The sequence below is a fragment of the Podospora pseudoanserina genome, chromosome 1, assembly GCF_035222485.1.
Source record: "Podospora pseudoanserina strain CBS 124.78 chromosome 1, whole genome shotgun sequence".
NCBI lineage: Eukaryota > Fungi > Ascomycota > Sordariomycetes > Sordariales > Podosporaceae > Podospora > Podospora pseudoanserina.
In genome coordinates, this window is record NC_085920.1 from 8,066,910 (window position 1) to 8,086,653 (window position 19,744).

At 52.4% G+C, this 19,744-nt stretch overlaps 6 protein-coding genes across 6 annotated transcripts; 1 reads left to right on the forward strand and 5 right to left on the reverse strand.

Moving 5' to 3' along the window:
• QC764_122640 (uncharacterized protein) lies at nucleotides 1-6,022 on the forward strand. Its single transcript, XM_062943498.1, has 5 exons — nucleotides 1-258; nucleotides 335-3,622; nucleotides 3,679-3,809; nucleotides 3,868-3,952; nucleotides 4,006-6,022. The coding sequence occupies exons 2-5, from the start codon at nucleotides 3,262-3,264 to the stop codon at nucleotides 5,355-5,357; spliced, it is 1,929 nt and encodes a 642-aa protein (XP_062806622.1). The 5' UTR covers nucleotides 1-258; nucleotides 335-3,261; the 3' UTR covers nucleotides 5,358-6,022.
• Nucleotides 6,023-8,427: 2,405 nt separating this feature from the next.
• CNS1 (HSP70/90 co-chaperone) lies at nucleotides 8,428-9,792 on the reverse strand (the record flags this gene model as incomplete). The annotated part of the gene is made up of 1 exon (XM_062943499.1): nucleotides 8,428-9,792. One exon carries the CDS (start codon nucleotides 9,790-9,792, stop codon nucleotides 8,428-8,430), a length of 1,365 nt encoding a protein of 454 aa, XP_062806623.1.
• A 388-nt stretch (nucleotides 9,793-10,180) lies between these two features.
• On the reverse strand, nucleotides 10,181-12,920 carry QC764_122660 (uncharacterized protein). Its single transcript, XM_062943500.1, has 3 exons — nucleotides 12,032-12,920; nucleotides 11,586-11,969; nucleotides 10,181-11,529 (listed from the first exon to the last, which is right to left on the reverse strand). Exons 1-3 carry the CDS (start codon nucleotides 12,096-12,098, stop codon nucleotides 10,469-10,471), a joined length of 1,512 nt encoding a protein of 503 aa, XP_062806624.1. The 5' UTR covers nucleotides 12,099-12,920; the 3' UTR covers nucleotides 10,181-10,468.
• A 190-nt stretch (nucleotides 12,921-13,110) lies between these two features.
• Nucleotides 13,111-15,923, reverse strand: QC764_122665 (uncharacterized protein; the record flags this gene model as incomplete). The annotated part of the gene is made up of 3 exons (XM_062943501.1): nucleotides 13,111-15,004; nucleotides 15,063-15,729; nucleotides 15,794-15,923. The coding sequence occupies 3 exons, from the start codon at nucleotides 15,921-15,923 to the stop codon at nucleotides 14,734-14,736; spliced, it is 1,068 nt and encodes a 355-aa protein (XP_062806625.1). The 3' UTR covers nucleotides 13,111-14,733.
• Nucleotides 15,924-16,251: 328 nt separating this feature from the next.
• Nucleotides 16,252-17,231, reverse strand: QC764_122670 (uncharacterized protein; the record flags this gene model as incomplete). Its single annotated transcript, XM_062943502.1, has 2 exons — nucleotides 16,252-17,051; nucleotides 17,111-17,231. 2 exons carry the CDS (start codon nucleotides 17,229-17,231, stop codon nucleotides 16,252-16,254), a joined length of 921 nt encoding a protein of 306 aa, XP_062806626.1.
• A 699-nt stretch (nucleotides 17,232-17,930) lies between these two features.
• QC764_122680 (uncharacterized protein) lies at nucleotides 17,931-18,696 on the reverse strand (the record flags this gene model as incomplete). The annotated part of the gene is made up of 2 exons (XM_062943503.1): nucleotides 17,931-18,530; nucleotides 18,595-18,696. 2 exons carry the CDS (start codon nucleotides 18,694-18,696, stop codon nucleotides 17,931-17,933), a joined length of 702 nt encoding a protein of 233 aa, XP_062806627.1.
• Nucleotides 18,697-19,744: the final 1,048 nt, after the last annotated feature.

Consider the following 19,744-nt stretch of genomic DNA (forward strand, 5'->3'; position numbering starts at 1 on the left):
CTTTTCTCCGCCTGATTCACTGCTAGTTCCTTGCTCGTCCACACAGACTGGTCCGACTGGTCCGACTTCCAGCTGCGACAAGCGAGTAGCGGTACGACCACCACCGGCATCCCGTTTTTGTGTGCTCTCTTGCAAAGCCCATGCTCCCAAGGGACTCAAGAATTCAAGGCTACCCATCGGCTCTTTTCTACATATTGGATGGGTATCCCACCCCGCACAAAAATATCGAGTCTCGAGACGCTGGTTACATGTTGTATAGTTCAGTGCGCCCCTAGCCACGTTTGGTGAATTGTACTCGCCGCCGCCCATGCTAATTTAGATTGCTGTGGCCCAGCCTGGCAGTCCCCAGCCTGCCCAAAACCATTGCTAGCAATTGTTTGGATCGGGTCTCGAGAATGAACCCCACGGCAGCTACATACTTTCCGCTTCGGTATGCCGGCGTCCGGTCGCCTCCATATCGCATCTGTCCCAGGACCAATCCGATCTAGGACTGCGGGCCCTGGCTTCTTCTATGGGGGACGAGGCTGTGGAGTTGTCTGTACCTCCTCGCAGACAGTCCTTTTCGATGTGGATCGAGACTCTCTACGCGTGACGAATGGGATGCTGTCGCGGCTCTGGATACCAGCAATGCTGTGGCACCTTGCGTCTGCTTGCAACATCCGGCGGATACAGGCTTCTCTTCCAATGCCCCGACGTGCTGCGTACAGCCGTGACAGTGACAGCTGGAGCTGTCTTACAACGGCGTGTAAAGGCTTTTGGAAGGTCACCCTTCTCGCTCGGTAACACGTCTAAGACCTCAACAGTATTTCACACATCTGAACTGTGATGCTCCCGGCTGGCAGACTGGCAGTCGGGGCCTCCTTGGACTGGACTGGGCATCAGTCTGCTTGTCCCTGATATTTCCCCAATGATGGTACTGTCTTCGAGTGGCTATGAACGCCAAGTTTGGCAGGGGGTGTGTCGAATACACTAATACCAGATTATGGGGGGCTCTGGTCGTCACTTGAACCGGTAGATTGTCTCGGCATATCCGGTCAATCTTTCAGTCTTGCAAACCGGCCTAGGTTGCTCTTAAATTGGGGGCGGGCCTTTCCACCACCCTCTGCCGGCGCGGCATTGCGAGAACTGTGATCGGCGAGGTCTGCTATGACTGCTGCGATAGGTTCACTTCTCCTGTCCGCCGGCGACTTCACTGGGCCTTCTTCGGGCTCTGTGCATCCGTTTGAGGCACCATACTGTCTGTGTTGGGCAGAACACTGTTGCGTATTGGCTCAGCGGGTGCTCACAGAAGTCGTCGCCGCGGGCTTTGAGCATGCCTAAGCGGCCGAGAGTCGAGGGCTCCATGTAGCCCTCAAACATACGACAAGAAGCTGTCGCCTGAGTTTGGGCGAAATGGGGCCGCCCAATCTTCGTCAATGCCGAAGCAGGGTATGCAGCACGGAGCTGGCCAGAGGATTGCACCTCTTTCTGGTTCTGCTCACTATCTGTCGCCAGCCTTTGCGCCACATCTTTTTTGAACTTCATCACTTCGCTGGCTGACTTTGACTCGTCCAGTTGACAGTATGTCAAATTTGTGCCGGCTCGCTCTCCCTTCCCTGTCCTAGCCACCTGAAGGGCGATAACAGAAGAAAATACTTTTGTTGAGAGGAAGGATGCCTGATCGCCAACGTGGACAGCAGGTCAGCAAAACACCTGTACTTCTTTCGGACACTTTTTCGGTGCAAACTTGTACAAGGTCAAGCTCGTGGGTGGGCAAGGCACAGTGCATTTGACAGATGCTCTTTTCCGCTGTATTGCGGCGAATCTCGGCGGAGAATATTGCGGAAAAAGATTTTGCTCCTGTCTTTCTCTCGGGCTTCTCGAAGAGGCATGGAATATCACGGAATCGAGTTGCAATATGGTCATTTCGATTGGGAAAGTTATGGGTGCCTGGCAACCCCTCTTGGTTCCTGGGCTGGGATGACTTCAAAGCAATCAATTTGACAGGCAATACGGTCGTCGGGGCGTCCTTCTAAAACAAGTCATATGACGGCCTATTATTACGCATCAGCAGCAAGAGATCCAAATACTGACGGGCTCTTCATCCCCTGAAACGAGCTATCAAAACACGTCCTAGCGACAGAGGTAAAGCGGCCACGTGTGTCGAGTCAGTTAATCACTTGGGATTGCGGTGCTAGATGAGACGACGATGATGCTCCCTATTTTCTCTTTGTTACACGCTCACATCGACGGAGTAGCCAAATAAGCCAACAATCTCAGCGGCAACCCTTCTGCAGCCATCCGACAGTCTCCCTCCTGCCCAGGGCTTCTCGAACAAGGCCTGTCCCTGCGAGAAGTTCATGGACCGCACTTGCCTCCCCAAACCTCTTTGTTCTGCCTTTGGCGGAACATGTAGACAACTTCCGGGTGCCTTTTGGTGTTGATATCCACTTGAGGCACAAACACCTCTGGGATGTGTTGTGTTAGCTTCACTCGACTCCAGTCTTTCTCGCAGATTGTCTGGAACCGCAAAAGTTTACGAGGGCCAATACCGAAAACCTTGTTCTTGGAAAGTGTGGCTATCTTACGGCTCTCTCAACAGTGTGTTCCCACAATCCTGCCGCATATCTGGACCTATGATCTCGTGCCGAACATAGCCCGACAGGAGACACAGTCACCAAAACCATAGTGGCACCCCAATCCAGCCGGTCTGCCTCGCCGCCTGGCTCTGGATGTTCCAGTTATTCTCAGCGTGCTGCCATCGTTTGAACCATCATTCATCGGGCTATCGACCGCCTTTTCCCCGTCATTTCTCATATTTGGGCTCTCGCTCAGGTGAGCAAAGAGCGGTGGGAAGACCAAACAAACCCCTACTCGCCAGGAAGTCGAATCCCTGGATGCCCCGGACAAAGGAATCACATCGAGAACGCTGCGCGGACGAAATCTGTCTCTCGCGGCTGCATGACACTGCGTGCCGGTGGTTAAGAAAAGAAAGGCAACACCCGAGCTCCCTGTTGCTGTGTGCGAGCCTCAAGGAGTATTTACAGGCTTCCCAGCTTGCGAGGGTGCTCTGCGTGGGCTTTGTTGTTTGTAGCCTGAAAGGGAATGGGTTTCCAACATCAAGTCTCTCTCAGCCACAGACGCAAGCACTGTCTGACTTGGTGATTGTGTCCCCTCCAGTCGCTAGGCCTGCCACCCTTATTACCCCTCCCATCTCTCTCCCCAAGAGTTGCAGTGGTAGCGAGCGAGGCACGCGAGACATCTCCACAACATATCACCGCCATGGTATCAGTAGCCTCTCTTCTTAACCCGGAGCCTCCTCGGGCTCCGTTGCCACGTTCTCGACCCAGTCAATTCGCTTCACCTTCAGCTCGTCCAGCTGTCGCCTTTACATCAGGACCATCACCCGACAGGCCGGGGACCAGGACAGCAAACATGCAAGACGATCCCAGACCAGCTCGACATGCAGTCAGAGGCATGGTCAACTATCCACCGTTCGAGGACCTGGATGCAGCCTCGCTCCACGAGGTCCACAGGTTCCATGTGTCAGATCTGCGGGAGATTCAGAGCAACTGCCGCCGGATTCCTTACCACAGCCAAAAGAAAGACTTCTATCAGAAGACCGGGCGAGAAAGCTTCGAAGGTAAACCAACAAGAAGTCCGGACTGCATCGCGGGATACCTGTACTGACTTTGACAGTTTTCGAGTACTCTTTTAGACTTCCCAGGGACAGTCGCCTTCGATCAGACAACACTTACACCGTCATGTGGGATTACAATGTTGGCCTCGTGCGCATGACTCCATTCTTCAAGTGTCTTGAATACGGGAAGGTTTGTTTGTCCCGGTGCTCGGTCCTGGATGAGGAGGGAAATTTGCTGATTACATTAGACTACTCCTGCGAAAATGCTCAACCAGAACCCGGGGCTCAAGGACATTACGCACAGCATCACTGGGGGATCTATTATCGCCCAAGGTATGCTATGCACGAGAGATTACCTACGATAGATATGCTAATGCATGTCGCAGGCTACTGGATGCCATACTCCTGTGCCAAGGCTGTCTGTGCAACATTCTGTTACCAGATTGCAGGTGCCTTGATTCCCCTATTCGGCCCAAGTTTCCCCTCGGAGTGCATTCGGGAAGGTATGCCTGGCTACAAACACATGGTCATCGATCCCGACATCATTGCCAAAGCTAGGCTGGAGGCAAGGCGACTGCTACATCTTCCAACACCACGCAGTGGCCCTCTACTCAGTCCACGCATGTCTCGCAGCGTCAGTCCTCGACCATGTCCACGACCGCCCCGGCTGGCCGCTGAGCCCTACAGCAACCGGATAGACTACGATCGACCGATGCCTTTGAGTCCGCATAGTAACGCAGACCACGAATTCTATGCTGGATCGCCTGATATCTACAGTCGTAATACACCCACCGAGTTCATGTCCGGCGGATATGGGACTGGTATCCGTCCACCACCAATGAACACTCCAACAAGATGGATTCCAGTAAACCTTCCACGGCCGTATCCATCGTATCGCTCTGATCCATCTACTGAACGGGAGCAGCGTCGCCCGCAGCATCAACACCATCAATATCCGCAACCGTGGACAAGGAACAACATTGAAGACAAGTCCTACGGATCTCGAGCCAATCCATGGCTCTCGGCAGTTCCACGTATTCCATCACCATACCCTCAACGCGCCGTACGGTCCCCCACCATTCAAAATACTACTGCACGACCATACGAGCGTCCCGCGCATACGCTACCACCCATTCGAAGTCTCTATCAAAGCCTTGGTGCGAATAAACGGACATTTGATCAGATCGAGCGGCCTACAAGCAGTCACTCCACGCCCGCAACTGACCAAAGGCCGGATATTAGTCCTTACCCCAAACTCCGTGGTCTTCCTCCCGCCTCGCGATCCCTAAGCCCGAGTATGCAACCAGTTAGGCCGGCTTCGGAGGAGGATGCTGCGCTAACACTGATGCGACTTTGCGAAAAAACGAGCAAGCAGGAGGAGAAACAGGAGCGAAAGCAGAGACAAGATGATGCCATTCCGGAGAGTTCAGGTGTGGGACCAAAAGGCGAGAGCAATACTATTTCCAGCAGCCTGGTAACGACTATCGGCAGTCCTACGTGCAGCAGCGGCGGCCAGACAAGGGTATGGAGCGAGGATGCTGATTTGAAGATGGAGCACGCCAGCACACCGTCATCTCCACATGCTGGTGACGCCAATGTGACTTCCACACCCAATTCACTGGCCACCAGGTCCGTGTCCTCCTCCTCTGACGCCGACGACGAAGACAATGATGATTGCAACGACGATGTAAGTCCCAGGCGCAGGGGAGCGTCAAAGAGGAGGAGGGTTCTGAGCTGATGTGATGAAATTTGGCTGCTGCTCTCGATGTTCATTTTACGCTACACTGCCAGTATTCCTGGGGTTTTGCTCAAGTCATTATCCACTTCTTTCTCATCTTCCACATGTCACTACTTCATTTTTACCTAAATAGCCAACACCACCTGCCACGTGGGTGGGATTTGGGGAGCCAGGTCTCGGGCTGGTTTTGTCGGGTATGGATTTCATGGTATGAGCAAAGGGTTGAGGGAAATTTCTGGTGTTTCGAGGCAATGGGACAAGAAAAGAAAAAGGAGGCGCTTCGGTTTGGGGGTTGTTATCCACAAGACGGTTGGCGAGCATTGATATTGGAATGTTACTGCTTGTTCTTTGCATATTTTACCTGAGTTCATGGCTATGCTTATCGGTCTTTTCTTGTTTTCTTTCCTTCGTTTTCATAATTCTTGAATATTTGGCATTGCCGCTGGGGAAGTTTTTTGGGTGAGGAACAGAAAACGAAAAGCTAGACACCGCCGGGCAAACACGAAGAGGACTTTGGCCCGGTGTGTATGTGTGTGTGTATGTGTGTGTGTATGTGTGTGTGTGTGGGTGGGTGGGTGCTTCTTTTGACAATACCAATTAGATGGGGTTATCTAGCGAGTAGCGAAAGCAAACATACAAACAATCGATCGGTTCTCTTTCTCTGGCAGGTGACAAACATCAGGTAGAACGAATATTGATTTTTGGACATTCAATTCAACCACCCTTCTAGGTCTGCAAATAGTCACCGTCATAACAAGCTATCAGGCTGTGCTGGAGGCTCAAGACGCAGGAACAAGGAAAATCTTGAACGACATTCCATGACGTGCATGACCTGACATGAGGCGCGTAGGTGTTCAACTGCGGTGGAACACCTGTTTGGAAACCCATCACATAGGTACTTTACCTTGACTCTTCTCATCGGGCAGGGCCGGGGGAGGGTAAAACCCAGAAGAACGATATCCAATGAAGTTCGGCACACAGAACGAACGATGGAACTTTGTGTTTCTGATGCGATGCTGATGAGTCACTGCAAAGGGGTTGGAGTTACATTTTGAACTTGGTTACAGTTGTTAAGAATGGAAGTGAATGGTTGGGGGGACGTGGGGTGAGATGGGGAGATGAGTTGATTAATCGGTTGTACAGATGTGAGATGCAGGTGCTGGGGTCTCACGACAGGATCTTGTAGGGTTATGCAGAGCTTAGTGTCTTGTACAACTAGAAATAGGAAGTGATAGAGAAGAATGGAGGGGAGTGTTTACTTACCTCTGAAAATGTTGAGGGTACGAGCAGTTTGTCTTTTCAAGCTCCAAGCTCCTGCCTCGAGCTTTAAGGAAACTGCACAAGTTCTTCGTCCAGAATTTCTTGTCCGCTGTTCGACAGAGCCCACGCCCTCTCAAATTTCGGGTTGAAAACTGCCTGGCAGGGCAGCCAGTGATTTGAAGAAATTATTTTTGACTCTTTTAGCCCTATAACAGTTTTTGAGATACGTTTCTAGAAGTTTTGGGGTTTACTGGCAAGTTTTGTGCGGTGGTGTTGGAAGCCGTGGCATGTCAACACGAACTGGAAAAGGGGCGTTGCCAAGGTAACTTGCTCAAAGTCCAGCATCGCTCCACTTTCATGATATTGCCATCAAACCGCCGAACACAGACACTTTATGCATTGGAAAAATGAGAATTCATGTGGTAGAAGAAGCCTTCAGTTTTTTCCATCCCTATAATTGTCATCAGTGTATCTGATGGAAGCTTCATCGTGTGTTAGTGGCGCCGCCCCATGCGTCATCTTGAACTACCTTATTTTTAACAACTGGGGTATGGGATGGGAACACTATCGTCGAGAGCTGTGATTGCTTTAACAGGATTGCTATTAATTGGAATGTCACTGCGACATGGCGAGTATCACGGCACTGTTCGGCAGAAATACTCACCCCAGGCCTCAACTGGTGCGTTGACCGGATTTTGCGTCTCCATACTCCCAGCGCCTCTTCTGTGTGAGGCACCAATTGTCCGTTTCGAAACCTTAAGCAACCCCCCACCGTTTGGTATAATATCTCTGGTTGGGACAAAAACCTTTAATCCTGAGCTTCCGTTGTCGCATCCTGCCTTGTGGAACGGACCTCTTGCATCGAATCCACGACATCAAAGCCCTCTCCTCCCACACCTTCAATAAGTCACACGGAATTGGCGTGTGTACTCAAATAGACAACAATTACCACCGAGAATTCTTTGACCGTTAGCTGCGTCCGCAGCTCCACCAACACCAACGGCAGCTGCAGCACCCAACATGTGCGAAATCCAAGAACGCCACGACAAGCGATGTGGCCACCTCGTCGAGATGTCCTATGAGTCCTGTAAGTCTCTTCGCAAAAAACATTGCCTCCATATCGCTCATCACTAATCTCCGTCTTCTACCCTCACAGGCGAAGATGCATGCGGCAACTGGGAGGTCTTCAACTGGCACACACACCTCGTTCGCTGCGGGATGCCCCGGTGCGTGGAACTCCGCAGGCAAATGAGGAGGTTCCAGAGAACACAGCGACGGATGGCGATCAATCAGTTTTCTTCCTCGCCCAGGGCTCAAGAGTTTCGATCTGATGACACGAAGATGGAGGATAAGGAGGAGCCCCAAGTCGAGCATAAGGGAAAAAGTATGCCAACGCCAAAATCTGCGACTGCGACCGAGAACCAGGAGAAGAGGAGGGACTTTTGGGGTGTTATATAAGAACCGTTTCTCTTGGTTTTCTTGACGTTTTTTGTGTTTTGTTGTTCTCTTCTGTGTGGAAACAGATGCTTATTAGTTCTTAGTTCACGCAGATGTACGAGCATGGAACTTCGAGAAGATGAACATCGACTAGTACAACATCAGTTTGTAGCATGAAATGGCTTGGAAACGAGGGGTTTTGTCATGAACACTGACGTGTAGTTGATTGAACTGGTGTAGGTGAATAGTTACAGATGGGCGTGCCCGAGAGTCTTCAGTTAGTGGCATAATGATATTGGAGCATTGCCTTTCTTTTTGGGTACATAACCCTCAACTACAGCCTCCTTTTGATGTCACGATCAGTGAGTATCACCTACTTCCTCCCAAGCTTTTTCTCCTTCCAGTCCTTCACCCAGCCCTCTGCCTTCCCCTTGGGCACCACGAAAATCTTGAGTAGATCATCCACAATCTCCACGTTGCCACTGCTCAACACTTTGAGCAGTGATACTTTCTTGCCCACCTTTGCCAACCCTCCACTGACTGTCTCAACGTAGCACTCGACATTGTTCGCCGTGTATTTGTTTTCTCTGTCCCATGGCAGAGGGAACACATACCCAAAATGCTGCTCCAAGCTCTCTGTCTCGTTAAACGCCTTGATGAAATCGCTCTCATAGTCGGCAGGATACAGCAGCATCGTCGGCACCGAAAGGGAACTCTGGGGATCCAGCGGGTCGGGAACAAGCTGGACATGCGCGTCCTCCATGTCAGGCGGCTTCCCGGTCGACCTCATCTTGATGTTTCTAGCCTCCAGTGCTGCTTTCAACAGCACCTCCTTTCTCCTGGCATCAGCCGCCCTTTTCTCCTCGGCCTTCTTGTGCGCCGTCACTGTCTCGTTCTTGGCGATGATCTCCTTGGCCAGCTGCTGCAGCGCCGCGTTCGAAGAGTCAATCTCTAACCCCCTCGCGCAAGCGTCATCCGACTCGACGATCTTGTTCACCGCCAACAGCGCCTTTGCAGACCGGTAAAAGGCCTTGACGTTCTTCGGATTCAGCCTCAGCGCAGCCGCGCAGTCCAACGTGCAAGACCGGTAGTTCTTCAGCTCCAAATGACAAGCCGCCCGGTTGACGTACAACTGCTCCAACAGCGTCCTCTCCTTTTGCGTTTCTTCGGGGTCATCCTCCACCTCTTCATACTCCTCTTTTGTCGCTGTCTTCTCATCCTCCTTGACAACCCCCGACCCATCATTCTCCGCCAACCTCTTCTTCTCCCTCTCCTCAAAAGCCTTCTGCTCCTCCTCGCTCCTCATCGCCACCTCCTGCTGCTTCTGGACCTTTTTCTTGATCCCCTTACTCCGTCTAAACTCCTCCGCCTGCAAGATCTGGACTCCCTTCCCGTAAAACTCCTTCGCATCAGCCCACTTCTTAGCCTTGAAGCACTCATTGCCCTGCTCCTTGAAGTTGAGGCCGTTTTCCAAAGGCGTGCCGTCATAGGCAAGAGACTGCAAAGCGGCAAGCTCCTCGTTCTCTTCAGCGTCGTCCAGCTCGGTCATGAACAGCGGGTGTTTGTTCAAGTCGGCGATCGTCTCCTCGAGCGTCATCCCTGTGTTGACCTTGTAACCGGCTGGCAGGCCGGGGAACATGGTGGAGAGGTCGGCTCCTGCCGGGGGAGGGGCAGGGCCGATTGGGACATTGTTGTCATCCAGCTTGAGGTCTCTGGTGTCGTTGGCGAGATTATCCATTTTGGGCGGTTTTTCCTTTTTTGGATTTTTTTTTGGAGATGACTAAGTGAGAGACTGAAACTGAGCTATTTGCGACCCAGTGAGAAAACCAGCCAGTCCCGCTAAAACGGGTTTGTTGGGTTGGCCGTCGACAGATAACCGTAGACAAAAGTCGTGAGCTATACAGAGAAATGTCCAAATAAGCGAGCCGTTTGTAGAGAAATTTTTGAGGGACGTATTTCTTCTCTTGCCCAACGCGAGATCGGTTTGTTTCTGCCCGCTCTGGTGGAGTGGCAATGGTGAGGTTGGAAAAATTATTAACCTTGGGGTTAGGGTTCGTCTCGAGCGGGGAAACCATCGTCAACCCTGACACAACCCTGACCAAGGCACAAGCAAGCAGTGTGTCAAGTTCGAGAACAGAAAAACAGAAATCTATATTCGTGACCCATATCTACAGTTCCATCTATGGTATAATCCCAATGCTCACCAAATTATGCCAGTCGTCGGATATCATAACCGTCGTGAGCGCAGCGCTGTGACGAACAGAAAACAAGAAAGAACCCAAACGCCTCGCCTCGCTTCTATAAATCCCAACCCTTTTCTATCCCACCGCCGATCCATAACACTATCCCCTTGAAAAATATCCCCCATTATAACCACCCTCAATTACTTTCGCATTAAAAGCTTTGCCCACCACCTAGGGTTCAAACCGTTCCTCCTCCTCAGTATTCCGGGCTGGATATCTCTTTACAGAGAAGCACTGCACCGCTCCAAAAACAGCCACAAGGGCACTCCCCCACCAGGCAAGCGCTGTGCAATCTACCCTCTTCCCCATGGCATAAAGATAGCCGGCAACGGGTGGTGCAATCATGCGGCAGGCGGCACCAGCACTTGCCGCAAGACCGTTGACCTTGCCCAGCACTGACGGGCTGGGTGTGGCCTCCTTGATTAAGATAAGAAGTAAGGGGTACAGAATAATCGACAAGAAGTTCCGGACTCCGAGACAGAAGTAAATGGCTGGGTAGAGGAGCTGATCGGGGACGTAAAGAAGGCCGGGAACAATCATGTATGCGATCGGGTGGAGAACCGTCACAATGATGAAGAGCCTATGCACACCTATCCGCTCGGCCAGTGGTGGAAAGATGACGGCTTGAACGACCAACGCGATGATGCCTTGAACGGCAAGAATCATGCCGACAGCCTGGAGAGAGAGGCCCAGGCCGCCGGGGGAGTAGAGCGGGTTGACCGTGCCAAACAAGGCGTGAATAGGAACTCGGTCGTCCTCGAAGAAGATGGGCATAAGATGATCGTAGGTCATGGAATGGTAGGTGAAGATAGAGAGGGAGACGACGACAGCCATAATTCTCTTGGAGAATATATTGGTGTGTTGCTTCTCGATGTCTTTTGGCTCCTTGATATCTCGATCCCGCATGGTGCCATAGTTTTCGTCTCGCATGTCAACGGCCGGGCGCTTGATGGCGTCTGACGTCTCGATCAGGGGGGTATTCTCGGAGAGGAACGTGTGGTCGGGGAGGGAGATGCGCGGCTGCATGTCGGGATGTGTCTCCTCCAGCAAGAAGTAGCCCATCATGATGCTGACAAGAAGAAGCGCAGCACAAATAAGATTCGGTAGGAGGTAAGGGAAGCGCTGGAAGAGAGAGCCCGTGGGAAATAGGTAGGGGTACGACTCGTGGGGGTCTGCAAACAAACCCCCTATCATGGGTCCAATGATCGTACCGACACTCCAAACAAACGGCACTGTTACTAGTTAGCCCAGCAAATTTCGAAACAGGAAAGCTTGCGAAATAACGTACTGATAGAGTATGCCTTCGGCTCGTGCTCAGGCTTTGTCACCAGCTCGCCAACCATGGTCTGGATGACGGCAATATTGCCGTTCAAAAGCCCACCGATGACTCGCCCAGCCAAGGCGATCCAAATGTTGTAAGCAAAGCCCACCATGATCATGCTAAACATGGTTCCCACGCATCCCAGTAACAACACGGGCTTTCGCCCAATGCGGTCCGAGAGCCCTCCCCAATACATACCCATCAAGGCCTCCGCAAGAGCGAAGGACGAGATGAGGAGGCCAGCATAGAATGAAGCATCTTCTTCATTTCCAATCTGATACCGTTTGATCAAGGCCCAAGCATAAGGGAAAATCGAGGTGAGTGCAATTGGCTCGGCAAGGCGGACAATTGCTACAGAAAAAGGTTAGATATTCGAAAGCCCCATCTCAAAACGTGGCGGAAAATGAACCCACCGAGAATGAACAGCTGAAAAGCAGGGAACTTCTCCGGGTCGCGGCGACTCGGTGTCTTCAGTGTCATCGTGTGCTGGTGAAGCTTGCAATTTCACAAAGCCAAGGAGACAGGAAAAGAGAGGTTGTCAAGCCGAGAGATTAAGAATGATAGTTGCGTGCAAGGACCCTGTAAACTAGGGTAAACTTCGTGTCGGAGAACAAGAAGGTAGAAGAGAGACTACAGAGAGAGAAAAAGTGGCAAACCTCGACAGCGAGCATGAGAGTGGTAATATATCAGTGGGAGCAACTCTAGCCCACTCACTGTCTTCTGAAAGCTGTTGACATGGCAAGAAACCAAGAGCGGGAAAAAATTATGGACCCTTTGGCGCATTGATACGTCTGGGACCAGGCGTCGAACATTCCATGATGGCTGTAGTGTTCCAGACACACGGTCCGGCTACTATCAGTTGATAGCTAATATCCTACCTTGCCGCGTCTTCCCTGGGGAGTGAATATCGAAGATCACCTTTCTGCAAGCGGCAGTGACAGGGCCAAGACCGCAGAAAAACGAACGCGGAAGCTCTTCCGGTGCATGTTGCGTGTTTCACCCAGCCATCGGAGAAAATGAGCAAGGTAAAGACACGGAACGAGCCAAAAGAGGTTGCGCAGGAAAATATCGATTGAGAATGGTCGGTAGCTCGGACCGTGGGTGAAGAAGGCAAACTGAGCAAGCTTGTGAACCCTGTGCTGATCTGCTGGGATGGACAAAGGTGAGCCGAAAGCTGTCTCCACAACCGTTGGTTGGCCCTAGCGTCGAACATGCTGGTGTTGTTGAGCTCTGGCCAATCAGAAGCTTTCAGCTACTGTGGGGAACCCTTCCACTGCAGCACTGCAGCGGCGGCAGGCCACCGCAAGGAAACCTCGCTCCGATATCAAAATCTTTGTGCGCTTGAATCCTGCAAAAATCTCGATTTCTGTGAATCATGGAAATCCTCGCATTGGTTGGCAGCCAGCAGCATCACACACACCATGGCTTCTTGGGCTTGCTCTCTTGTCAGAAATCAGTTCGCTGCAGTGATAAACCGATGGGCATCCATTATCTAGGTGCTCGTCGAGAGAGACACGGCCCGTCGTCCGTTTCCTTATCAGTTGGTGATCTGATAATGTTCTTATCTCGGTCTATCTCGCTCGGCCACGCACGACAATCCAAATTCTCTCACAACAGCCTGATTACTACATTGCATACAGCCAGTCAGTCCATGTTACGAATGCTCTTCCTTTGGGTCATCTCGATGACGATCTATTATCGGCCGCAACTCGGCAGCTTCGACGGCGCCAAGGTTGACAGCGGGAAGCGGTGACTCGGTCAAATGTTTGTTTGGTCTCCTTAACGCCGCTTAGAAGAATGCGACAACGCCATCCGGCCTTTTTTTCGTCCCAATCTTGTGGGTGTCATCCACCACCCGTTGAAGCAACTTAAGCGTGCGCCGACACCGGGCTACTGTTTCGGTGGCCGTGCTGTCAGGACAGTTGTCGGTGAGCAGCTATGAACCCCTGAGGATTGGCACAAGCTACACAAGCAAGCGGCTTCCGACTGCAGTGCTGTGACGCTGCAAGACAACCCTTCGTATGACGATTTCTCGCCCAGGCGCAATGGCGAGCCAGAGCCTTATCGGCCTGCATCTCCTCGCAAGCCGGATGAACCCTAGCTCTCTGCCTGCTAGCCCGTCACCTCTCCTGCAGGTCACGTCGACTCGCATTGTCTCCTAAGCCTTTGCATATGCCGTATGCCGGCTTGCATCCACTGGGCTCAACTCGTCCAGATCCTTCGACTCACTCATCGTGAACATTATGAGGACGTACAGACTGTCCTACTTGGTACGCAGGAAGTCACGAACTAACAACTGGACATATGGAAGAGACGGCACACCAATGTCCCCCAGATAAGATACAGACAACACCCCAACACCTTGCTTCTGAACTTGCAGAAATGGCAAGCAAGAGCTTTTATTTCCGAGTAGATACTGATCTATCATGACGGAAACTTGCATCAAGCTTGCTTCGCTTGAGCTACATGCCGAGATAAGGAGGGCCGCTGTAACCTCTGATCGTAGTGTACCCATCGGTGCCCAAGCACCGGACTCACGAAGCTACCGGCCTCGTCTGCTCCTTGTACCCGAGCAGCACAAGCTGAGACTGACTGCCGGGTATGGCCAGGGCAAGTCTAGCTAGGTTTCGTCCCATGTGTCGACATAGGAGCCCGTTATAAGCCTCCCGTTCTCGCATGCTCCTACCTGGCAGGCTAGTAGAGCATCAGGATTCTCGGTACTTCCAAGGCATTGAGATGTCGACAGCCTCTGGCTCAGGTGGAAGGAGCCCGAGATGCTCCAAGCCATGAAAGACTCGACTGATGACGTCGTCGGAAAAAACTTCGTCAGCGTAGGCCGGAACGCGGAAAAATGTCGCCGGAGGTCTTCTCCATTTACAGCACTTTTCTCCCTCTTCAAAGTCACTGATCGCAGCAGAAGCATGCAAACCTTCGTCGGCTATCCTTTGGTCGAGTTCGGTGCGTCTAATACAGGCTTTCTGAAGCGTCGACGGCCGAACAAGACCCTTTGCGGACCGCGTTTGCCAGCTGCGGCTGTTAAAAAGAGCGGCGATGCTAATGACATAACAATACTTAGTATCTCCTCTTTTGACCATGTCATCGGATATGAAACTCACTAGTCCACGCGTATGGAGTAATGAGCCCTGTACCGCGGCCTCTTCGTATGATAGTCCCAGTTCAAGCACTGGCACCATGCGATACCGTCTTGAAATGTTGGGTTGAAATGCCACCCAGGAGTCCAGTTGACTAACACCGGCGTCCAACCTCCAAAAATTGACGCGATCAAACTGTCGCCCAGTTCCATTTCTAGATCCCCCCCGTAGAACGGCTCGTATAACCGTCTGTTCATAGCCCGGAAGTCCTGCCAGTAAATGACATGGGCAAGTCTGCTTCTTCGTCAGCACGTATTCACTGGATCTGGGCTCTCCCTCCAGCCCGACTCACTCATGAAGCATGGTAACAGCAGCCATAAACGCCGTCCTGCAGTATTCCTCCCGACCTCGTCCCCCCATCACCCTCAGGTCATACAACCTCCTCGCGAACGGCCTCATGAGCAGCACCGTCAGAGTTCTCCCCTTTTCCCCCCTCAACTTGGCTAGCTTGTCATACTCAATGATCAAGTCAGGCAAGTCGATCTTGTGCTTTTCCCCCGGAGTGTGAGGATACCGGGGTGTATATCCATACGCCCGTTTGGTGTGTACAATACTGTCATCTAAACTCCATCTAACCCGGCTGGTGAGCTCCTCACTCCGAAGCTTCTCGGCAGCAAGCTGACACCAGTACTGGCGCATTGCAGGTGTGGCCCAACGGGCTTTGTGATGGCGGACAATGACCAAGGGGGTTTTGTCTTGGTCCTTTTGCCGGTCGTTTTCGACAAAGGGGCGCAGATAACCGGCGTAGGAAGGGGAGAATATATCCTCTATGAAGAAGTCTGAGAACCAGGGCAAGGCCTCACGCTCGAGGATGCGGCTGGCGAGTAGCAGGGGTTGGTGGAGTTCCGGGATGAGGACCTCATCGGAGGGGCCATCGTCGCTGGGTGTTGATGGTGCTGGGATCCAGTTGCTGAGGATGGGGTGGACTTCGCCAGTGAGGTCACACGGGGAGGTGATGTCTGTTCCTTTGACGAGTCAGCACTTTTAAGCTCGAGGGCAACGAGAGGCAACGCAAATTCTCACGAATGGCACCGCACAGTTCCAACTCGGTTTCGTCCCAGTCTTTGCCTTCGCCGTGGTTAGCTGGCCCCTCGTCGGAGCCATAATCTTCTTGAATGGCCTCATCAGGCGGTTGGTAGTATATATGTGACATTGCAGTGGTGATTGCTAGACATCTTGGTGATCGGCAGGGGGCCTGTCAGCTGTAGATTTGATGTTTTACAAGACGGGCGGAAGTCATCAAGGTTCTTTGTTGTCTCGGATAGCCCAAATCCAAGTGGAATGTGAGGTGCGGTCAAACAATGCCGCGCGCATCTCTGACCGTTGGCTCACCAAGCGAGCAATTGTGGCGTTGATCCCTCCTTGTTCTGAAAACGGAATCTCCGTCTCTAGTAATTTCTTGATTATCTTCACCACACCTAAGAATGCCATTGTCTAGGGAGGTATTACTCGATATTTTTAACTTTTCTCTCCACCACGACCTAATGCTCGTACTCCATCTCCTTGCCCTTCATCAGCGCCCAAAACTCCTCCACAATCTTCTTCTGCTCCTCCTCCCCACCTTGCCTAACAGCAATATACTTCCTGTCATCCACCGCCGGATCCCACACCCCCGGGTTCCCGCCCGCCATCCTACCGCCCGCTTCCTCAAGAATACACCACCCAGCCGCCACATCCCAAGCATAACACCCCCCTTCCCAGTAAACATCCATCACCCCCGCCGCCGTATAGCAAATATTCAGCGCCGCGCTCCCCATACTCCTCACCGCACCAGCCATCGCACCGCCCGTCGCCTTGGAAGCCGTCAGCTCCTTGTACACCTCCAGCTTCAAGTCAAAGTTATGCCCGTCCCTCTGACTCCCGAACTCGATCCCCACCAACGCCGTCTCCAAACTCCCCAGCTTCCTCCCAGGCCTCAACGGCAATTGCTGCGGCTTCCCCTGCCCCTGACCAGGTGCCAAGGAAAAGTTGTCCACCATGAACGCACCCTGTCCCTTGATCGCAGAGAACAAGACATCAGAGAAGGGGTTGTACACCACGCCCACCTGGGGCTTCCTGCCCAGGGTGAACCCCAGCGAGATGCAAGCAAGCGGGAAACCGTGGATGAAGTTTTGGGTCCCGTCGATCGGGTCGCAGATGAAGGTGGGCGCGTCGGTGACCTTGGTTACCCCCTTGACATAGGACTCCTCGCCGACGAAGGAGAAGGTGGGGTATTCCATTGTGAGGATCGAGTTGACGAGGTCCTCAATGCGCTTGTCTGTTTCCGTGACTACGTCGACGGCTGAGACGACGGGGTCAGTAAACGGTGAATAGTGCTGTAAGTTGACAGAGGCTGAATACCGTTCATCTTCTCGTCTGTCTCGAGTTCCTTGCCGGTGGCATTGCGCATGATCTCGCCTGCCTGGCGGGCGATGGCGATGAGGGAGTCATGGATGGCGACGAGGTTGATGCTGTCTGCCATTTTGAAGGTGTTTGCACTTGGACTCACTAAAGAGAACGAGCTTTGTATAGGTTGTGTAAGTGCCTCCTATTTTGTGTGCTGAGACCCAAGTGACCCCTGGAGTTGTAATGTGAGGTGAGGTTGCGGGGGTGGGGAAGCTTCCCCAACATCAATGTCAGGGGCTCCACTCGAGGTCTGGCCGCTCAAGTCGATAAAAAGGCGGAATGGTCACTCGTCAATTGATGCATTAGAACATCAGATCAAGACCCAATGAACCCTGCTGTTAGTCATGTTGGTTGGTTCAAGACAAAGAAAGCGAGCTGCTCCCACCATAAAAATGTACAACCTCGGGCAATGCAAGGCAATGGGCGGAGCGAGTTGCCCAAGTGATCATACATGAGATGCAATTTAGACCTCACAGGTATGCGGCCCCTGTCCAATACCGATACCACGTGGGCCTATTCTCATAGACTCGATCATTAACAACCATAAGTACAAGAAAAGAAATACAAACTACCAACGGGGATCACGAGAACAAAAGCGAACCAGCCAGTCATCCAACTCCCCATGCTTTGATGTGCCTACCAACCCATCCTTATCCATATTCAATTACTCGGACTGTACCTCCTTTCGGAGAATAAAGAAACAGATTGTTCCTTCAATCGTTTCCACAATTCTCACAGTTCCATCCCTGGCCCCATTTCTCCTCCTTGAACACATTTACATGTTCTCCCGGAAAATGGATCTCCTCTCCGTGGGGCTGTTATCCTCCTGCTGCCTTCCCTGTTGCCCTTGCTGCTGCTTCCTCGCCGCAAAACTGGTGTCAACCGCCATCGGCCTTGGGGACACCCCTCTAAGCGAAATGTTGCTCGGCTCGGCATCGTCCCCAAACGGATTTGGCTTCAGCTGAGGCTGAGGCTCTCGCTGGGTCGACCTTCCTCTTCTTTCTTCTTGCTCCTCAGGATCACGGGGCACATTCATCTGATATCCCTCCCCACCTGTAGCAGCTCCTGGCGGGGGTGGGCGGAGTCCCAGTTCCCGCTCTTCTTCATAGGGGTTGTAATCGCCCACGCGGGCATCCCAGGCAGAGTCATCAAGTGATCTGAAGCCTTGGCCGCCTCCACCGGAGTACCCTGCGTTGTACGAGGAAGAGCCTTCGTATGCGCCGGCCGCGGTGCGGGTGTTGCGGGCCTGCTTGATCTGGCGCAATTTATCGTTGAACCATCCCTTGATGCCGCCTGGTGCGGGAGTTGGGCCGTACGAGGACGACGACGAGGATCCAAGAAAGGGTATGTAGGAACTCAAAGGGGGTGGTGGGAGCTATAAGACACAAGCTGTCAATGGACGGGTCACAATTGAAGCTGGAGAAACACAGAAAACATACACCTAACCGTTGCGCCCTAATTCGTGATAAGACAATCCATCCAACCCCGGCTGCTATTAAAAGCAGAATAATCACCAGGATGGCAACGCCTGCTGGGTGCATCTTGTGTGTCTGTGGTTCGGTTGTCCAAAATCGATCGATAGAGTGCGACAAACGTCGATGGTAGAATATTGTGTCGTCGTTAAGCCGTGGTGTAAGGGTCAGGCGATCGATGCAACATTGACATTGGCAGCTTCTAGAGTTTCCAAAACATCCAAAGCGACGTTACGCTCTCACCCGGATCCAGTCGGCCGGTTTGACCAGGAACGAGACGCAGTAAAGCCGAGCGGGCGTACAAGTGGTGTGCGTTTGCGCGTTGCGTGGCAGTGGGCAGGCAGAGTGAAACAGGAAGAGCTGGCTGTGATAGAGGCAAGGTTTCGATGCTAATTGCTATGAAGGCCAGGAGAAGCAATGGAGGGAAAAAACGCAGCGCAACAACCCACAACTTGCAACGGTTGCCCTGTGTAACAATTCTTCTCACCTTTCCTTCCCTGCTCGTTCCCGTCGCTCCGCGAAAAGTCACTGCAGAAGTCTCTCGTTTTTGTTCCCGAAAGCGCCGCCGCGGCCGAAAGCAGCGACGCAACCAGTTCCACCTTTTCCCCTCCGTTGCCGAGCTTCTCAGCTGCCCCGCTATCTGCCAAGAGTATCCAGACCGCGCCGTGGCGGAGAATGACGAAAACCAAGCCTCGCCAAGAGATGCGATCTGGGTGGATACGTAGAGACCCCTTGGGCTTCATGAAATGGAGCTTCATGAAGGGGAAGATGGTTCGGGCATGCTGGCAACCACGCAAGCTCTTTTGGCATTCTGATGTTCTAGGAGGTTATGAAGCTTGGTACGTCCCTGAAACACGAGGCCTCACCTTCAATCGCACGAGCATGGTCCAATCTCGGACTTGAAATCCAAGCCCAGCTTCCATAGGTATTGCGCAAAGCCACCGTCCTCCTCACCCTCAGCCGCACTTCACTGCCCTTACCCACGGTCCCCCTATTGGTCTGGTTGTCAAGGGCCATGATCTCATCACACCACTACCATAGACTGCGACACCCAATTATGATATACTACAAGGGTATCTACGAGATATGCAAAGACAAATCATCAATCATTTCGGTG

Coding starts and splice junctions, on each gene's coding strand:
- QC764_122640 (XM_062943498.1), top strand. CDS start 3,262: ATGGTATCAGTAGCCTCTCTTCTTAACCCGGAGCCTCCTCGGGCTCCG. Junction 3,623..3,678: donor CGGGCGAGAAAGCTTCGAAG/GTAAACCAACAA, acceptor TGACTTTGACAG/TTTTCGAGTACTCTTTTAGA. Junction 3,810..3,867: donor AGTGTCTTGAATACGGGAAG/GTTTGTTTGTCC, acceptor TGATTACATTAG/ACTACTCCTGCGAAAATGCT.
- QC764_122660 (XM_062943500.1), bottom strand. CDS start 12,098: ATGACACTGAAGACACCGAGTCGCCGCGACCCGGAGAAGTTCCCTGCT. Junction 11,970..12,031: donor TTTTCAGCTGTTCATTCTCG/GTGGGTTCATTT, acceptor CTTTTTCTGTAG/CAATTGTCCGCCTTGCCGAG. Junction 11,530..11,585: donor GCCGAAGGCATACTCTATCA/GTACGTTATTTC, acceptor AACTAGTAACAG/TGCCGTTTGTTTGGAGTGTC.